Below are 6,698 nucleotides of genomic sequence, written 5' to 3'. Positions count from 1 at the left end.
TAAATAAATAAATAAATAAATAAATAAAATAATTATTTTTTAAAAATTCAAAAGATCCTTTTTATTATAAGGGCCCATACAGTCTTATATTAACATTTTGGAACAATTCAAAAACTGATCTTGTGCATATTGGTCCCATCCAATAAAGCTACATGTTGAACATCATAGAATTAAAACATTTTAGTACATTTAGAGAGAAAACTGTAGCCACACCTGATATCCTGATATGGTACAAAGTCCTTGTCAACAAAGGTCTCATTAATTTTCTTAATTATGTCCATGCCTTCTGTCACCTCACCAAACACTGTATGAACACCATCAAGATAATCCAGATTTTCTCCAGTAGTAATGAGAAACTGTATATGAAGAAACATAATATTTTTCAAAATATGCATTAACTCATAAAATCAGTTATATGCTGGCAAAAAAAACCACCAATGTTATTCTCTACCTATGCTACACCAATTCTTCTACACTTGTTACCGGAACTAAGTAAGAAAATACAAAGTTTATATGTAAAATACCAACATAGACATTCCCTTGATTACTTACAATACTTGGCTAAGTCATGGCTCAGCTGCTTCATGTATAAAAGTGGAGGAGGAAGGCACCTACCCCACTGGAGTTGTAAGAATGACAAAACAATAAGTAGAAGGTACTCACCACAGTCTGCTTTAAAAGAAGAAATAAATACAGAAAGGAAATGGGCCATAAATGTGAACATGGGTGGTGGGATTGGGGGTAATATTATTTTCTTCTTTCTACTTTCCTTTTTTTAAAAAATTCCTTGTAATTGGCATGGCTTGTGTGTATATTGTATATATGTGTGTATATATGTACACACACACACACACACACACACACACACATACACACATGCATATAAAAGATTTATTTATTTATTTAATTCCATTTTTTATTATTATTATTTTTTTCGATTTGACCAGAGAGAGACAGAGAAAGAGAGGGAAAGTAAAAAAGCAAGCTCCCAGGTCTGGGACTCGAACTATGGTCAGCCATGTGGGAATCCAGCACTTTTAACCACCATGCCACCTGCCGGCCTGCATATGTATTTTTTTAATTCTCAGAGGACACGTGTCCTCAGTAGAGTGACAGAGAGACAGAGAAGAAAGCACCCTTACAATGGGACATGGTTCACACATAATCCCTTCTCCACTTCTCCATCATGTGAGATTTTGAGTATGCATGTGATATACACACACACGCACATCCACTATGATTTTAAAGCCACCAGGGCCAAGATTGAACTGTGGTCAGCCATGTGGGATCTGGCCTTCTTAACCACCAGGCTACAAGGCAGGCCCTTGGGCGTGCCTTACATTTAAAAGAACAAAATAATGGCCTTTTTAATATAGAGAAAAATAGTGTAATTTTCCCCTCTTAACAAATATCTTTGACATCTTCTCTTTACTGTGTAGTTTTAAAAGAGAATTTGGGGGCCAGCAGGAGACAAAGAGATTAACATGCCATATTCCACATGGCTGATGGCATGGTTAGAGTCTTGGACATGGTGGTTTGAAAATCACATGAAGTATGTGTGCACCTGTATGTGTATGTGCATGCCCCAAATCCTGAAGAGAGTAAAGGAGCAGAGATTATGGAATGACCATCTCGGGCAATTTCTTACTTTCCCTCTCCATCTCTGTCTCTCTCTGGCAAGCAAACACAAACTACAGTGAAACTAAAAAAGAGAGAGATGGGGGAGAGAGGGAATTTTGTGGGTTCCTCTGGTCCTTCATTTCTTTCTTTTTTTTTTTTTAAAGGAGAGATTTTTGCTATAGGGTGCGTGAACTCACCAGAGAGACAGAAAGAGAGAAATTACCCCTCAGGGCGATGACCACACTGCAATCCCTTCTCCATTTTTCTCTTGGAATTTTGGGTATGCATACACACATCCCCGCATGAGCATAAAGTCATCCAGGACTCAAACTGTGGTCGGCCACATGGGAGCGCAGCAATACAACCACTGTACCATCTGCTGGTCCCCTGGGCCTTTGTATCTAAGCAAAGCTCGGCTTCTCACCCGTTTCCTAACCTGAGATCCATGCTGATCACTGCCATTGTTCACCATGGACACGGTACCTTTCTTCTTGTGTTTAATTCGTGGTACTTTCTCTGCCTCAAAAAAGCTTGCTTGATCACCATACAGCTGACTGAAAATACATACAATAATGTTATAAAATATAAGTACTCTCAAAATGAAACACAGAAGTACTAGTAATACAAAGGGTTATCAACTCTTCATAGAAATATCACCATAATTCAGTATTCCTTTTTTGCTATAGATTAGAGAACTTGGGGGGGGGGGGACGGCCCATATTTGAACATATTTTAAATGCAGATAGACACATGAGCAATTCCATCTTTCCTCATTTAAAACTAAAAGAACTTACCCAAAAATAGACTCTCCTCCGCGGCCGGTCCCTGTAGGATCACCAGTTTGTATGATAAAATCCCTCTATAACATAAAAGATTCCTTGTTAATTCATAGAGATTGCTAGATGATTCTAATAATACAGGACATAACTAACATTCATCAACTCACCTGTACACTGTGAATGAGGCAATAATTGTAATATTTTATTTTGCACAACTTCAGGAAATTCAAGCAGGCTGAAAGAAAGTAAATACTAAATTTAATCATAATAACCCACAAATACATTTATTAAAAAAAACATGTATTTATTTATTTATTTATCTTATCTATTTGCTGGGATTTTCAAGTTGCCAGGCCAGACTTTGAACTGCAGTCAGCCATGCTGGAATCTGGCACCTTAACCACCATGCCACTTGTTGGCCCACACTAGTAAAGTTTTAAACAAGGAAAAATCACAATATAATTTTTTAATTATCATGTACAGAAAAAGAAAAGTCAAATGTCCAAAGTCATTAATAGGGGGAGTATGCCTAGATAAAAGGCAGTATGTTTTAATCTATTTTCTTTTCCTTAGAATTTTGTGGGGATGTGTACTAATACAGGAGACTAACATTTTATTTGGGATAAAAATCATTCATTGATGGATTTGCTTTATTAAGAGAAAAAGAGAACATTTAAGAGGATACTTTGATGGGAAAGAATATGGCAAAATATATGAAAGTAGATACAAATTATATAAACTAGGGACAAATCAAATATCTAGAGACAAATCTTTTTCACAATGATTATAAACAGCTCTTCACAAAAATCCATATGCTTACCAGGAACAAGCTTTTTCATACATATATTCACTCATTTATCCAATAAACATTTACTGTGTACCTTCTAGATGCTTAACATTGCCATTACAAATGCCCTTAAATTGTGGTTCCTGCCCTCAACAGTTTCACAGTTGAGTTGGGGAAAGATGGTTGAACAAGTTTCCTTTTTAAAAAAATTAATTAATTATTATTATTATTATTTTAATTTTCTATAGGGCATGTTTGCTCACCAGAGACAGAAAGAGAGAGAGAGAGAGCGAGAGAGAGGGAAAGTGAGAAAACAAGACACCAGGTCCAGGACTTGAACTGCGGTTGGCCACACTGGAATCCAGCGTCCCAACTACTGCTGGTCCATGGCTAACAAATTCTTAAGGTATCAAGTTAGGAACCAGGAAGATACAGGAGGCTGTCTCCATCCCCAAGGAGATTATATTAAACTGTGAACCTACCACCGGAATAAGTAATTACAATACTGGGTATATCTAATAATATAATCTGTGCATCTTAAATGGTAAGATTGTAAAAAGGGGCTTAAAAATGCCACAAGAGAGACTGTTTCTGGCTGGGGAAATTAGAAGACCTCCTAAGGACTTAAGGCACATGTTAAAAGAACTAGGGAGCCAGCAGATGTAGCGGCTGCACTGCTGGATTCTCACATGGCCAACCGCAGTTTGAGTCCTGGACTCAGTGGCTTGAAACTTGTGCAGGGCACATGTGCATGTGTGCCTAAAATCCCAGGAAGAGAATGGAGGAGAAGGGATTGCAGCATGGCCAGCCCCTTTGGGGAATGTTTCTCACGTTCCCTCTCACTGTCTCTGCCTTTCCTTTTCTCTGGCACATGAAAATGCCCTATGGCAAAAAATTTCTGAAATTAAAAAAAAAAAACAAAAACTAGATTAGAAGAGAGTGAACAGTGAACATTTCAGGTTAGTCCTTGTGTACAGTGGTGATGGCACTCTGCCAAGCTGGAGAACACATGCCAGATCTCTCTGTCCACACCAGGTGGGTGCAAGTGTGCCTGTGGTCCTGGCTGCTGAGGCTGGAAGTAGATTGCCTCAACTGCTCTCTAGTTGGGAATCTTTCGGGGATGTGTGTACACACAAACGTATGTGTTGGAGGAAATAAATGGTTAAACTTTAAAAATTTTTTTTAAAAAATATGCATTTTTCTGCTGGGAAGACATTGTGAAGAAGACTGGAAGTGAGAATTTAAATGTTTGGGGAAGGTCCAAAGACCAATCTAAATTCTGTAACATTCAGATATTATAGAGTAATCAAGAGTGAATAAATTAGAGAAATAAGATGGGGCCAAGTTGTTAGACAGTCTTGAATAGCAGGCTTCTAGTTGTTTCTCTTGAATATATTCGTAGCTTACTTTTAAACAGATGCAGCCTTTTCTTCCAGAAAACAAAAATAATGGATCTAGGCAGTGAGCAATAATGGCTCCCAAAATCTTTACATGAAAGCTGATGGGATCATTTTATAAGGTATACATGGCCTGAACCCAATGACCAATTTTTATTTTTAAGAATTATTTTAACTTTATTTATTATTATTTCCAGTTTGGCCACAGAGAGATATACAGAGAGGGAACGTGAAAAATGAAGCCACCAGGTTTGAGACCCAAACCATGGTTGGCCATGTGGGAGTCCAGCGCCTTTAACCATCACTCCAACTGCCCACCCTCCCAGTGACCATTTTTTTAAAAAAGAATTATTTATTTAATTCCATTTGTTGCATTATTTTATAAATTTGATCAGAGAAAGACAGAGAGAAAGAAAGGGAAAGGGAGAAAGCAAGCCATCAAGTCCAGGACTTGAACTGTGGTCGGCCATGTGAGAATCCAGCACCTTTAACCACCATGCCACCTACTGGCCCCCCAGTGACCAATTTTAACATCACAAAAAGAACCAACCAGACACCAAGTGCTTACTGAATGTGATACAGTGGAAAGCACACACTCCATGATCTGAATATTGTGCCAAAAAACATTAAACCTGAACCTAATCAAGATTTTAGATCTAAATAGCAATTTATATAAAATAGAAGGGATATCAAAATACTTTAAAAGACACAACAGAGATATAATCAGTCAAATCAAATCTAAGATGAGAGAAAAATCCACAACAGAAATGACTCAGATTCTTTCTCTCTTTTTTTTTAAGGAACTATTTAATTTTATTTATTCATTCATTTATTTTAATTTGACCAGAGAGAGAGAGACAGAGAGAGAGAGGGAAAATGAGAAAGTAAGCCACCAGGTCCAGGACTCAAACCATGGTAGGCCATGTGGGAGTGTCTACCGCCTTAAACACCACACCACCTGTTGGCCCCTTCTTACTCTTTTATAGATTTTTTTTAAAAGATGAGGCCAGTGGTGGTTAAAGCAGCTATATCCCGGGACCGGCAGATGGCTGGACTCCCACGTAGTTGACTGCGCTTCAAGTCCCAGACCTGGCAGCTTAAAACTCATGCCAGGCACGTGTGCATGCATGCCCAAAATCACCCCTGGGGCGTGATTTCTCATCTCTATATATATATATATATATATATATATATATATAATTGGCTATATCCCACACAGCTGACTATGTGGTTTGAGTCTCAGACCCAGCAGCTGCAGAAACAAGTCAAGAATATGTGCACACATGGCAAAAATTGTGAGAATGGAGAATGGATTGAAAAGTGACCTGCCCCCAGGTGCTTTCTCATTTCCCCCTCCCCACAAGCACACATACCCTTAGCAAATTTTTTTAAACTATTTTTTTTAAAAAAAAGGGGGGGGGAGGAGGGCTAGCAGGTGATGTGGTAGTTAAAGCTGGATTCCCACATGGCCAACTGTGGTTCAAATCCCAGACCCTGTGGATTTCTTTCTAACTTTAAAAATACTAATAATGATGGGGCTGGCAGGTGGCGTGGTGGTTAAGGGTGCTGGATTCCCACGTGGCAGACTGCGGTTCGAATCCTGGACCTGGCAGTTTGCTTTCTCACTTTCCCTTTCACTCTCTCTCTCTCTCGCTCTGTCCCTCTCTGGTCAAATTAAAATAAACAAACAAATAAATAAATAAAGTTAAATAAAATAATTCTTTAAAAAATACTAATAATGATAAATAAAATAATTATTTTTTAAAAAAGGGAGAAGCAGAGGATCTACAGATGAAAGTATAGTTAAGAAATACATCAAGCAATATAATACTTAGACCTATTTGGATCTTAACTTAAATTGTTACTTTTTTTCAAAATTTAAGAGGTAACAGGACACTGTAAATTATATTAGGAAATTACCACTATTTTTAAAAAGTGGGATTTGTGGGTTTTTTAAAAAGCCGTATTTGGGACCAGCAGATGGCTAATGGTTAAATCGCTGGACTCTCACGTAGTTGACTGTGGTTTGAATACTGGACCGGGTAGCTTAAAACTCACGCCAGGCACATATGCATGCATGCCCAAGATCCAGAGAGGAGAATGGAGGAGGGATTG

At 38.1% G+C, this 6,698-nt stretch overlaps 1 protein-coding gene across 3 annotated transcripts in view; it reads right to left on the bottom strand.

The window, feature by feature from the left end:
• PPIL4 (peptidylprolyl isomerase like 4) overlaps nucleotides 1-6,698 on the bottom strand; it is a 54,013-nt gene that overhangs the window by 39,391 nt on the left and 7,924 nt on the right. For 2 of the 3 annotated variants that reach the window (XM_006140030.3, XM_027769944.1), the window contains exons 2-5: nucleotides 2,567-2,634; nucleotides 2,415-2,479; nucleotides 2,045-2,174; nucleotides 214-356 (exon numbers count right to left, since the gene is read on the bottom strand). In XM_006140030.3, coding sequence (XP_006140092.1) covers nucleotides 214-356; nucleotides 2,045-2,174; nucleotides 2,415-2,479; nucleotides 2,567-2,634 — 406 coding nt within the window. The remainder of the gene's footprint in view (nucleotides 1-213; nucleotides 357-2,044; nucleotides 2,175-2,414; nucleotides 2,480-2,566; nucleotides 2,635-6,698) is intronic. The other variant, XM_006140031.3, reaches the window with a different exon arrangement.

This window comes from Tupaia chinensis, unplaced genomic scaffold, assembly GCF_000334495.1.
Source record: "Tupaia chinensis unplaced genomic scaffold, TupChi_1.0 Scaffold000014_1, whole genome shotgun sequence".
In the NCBI taxonomy this organism is placed as follows: domain Eukaryota; kingdom Metazoa; phylum Chordata; class Mammalia; order Scandentia; family Tupaiidae; genus Tupaia; species Tupaia belangeri.
This window is presented reverse-complemented; position numbering and strand designations above follow the sequence as displayed.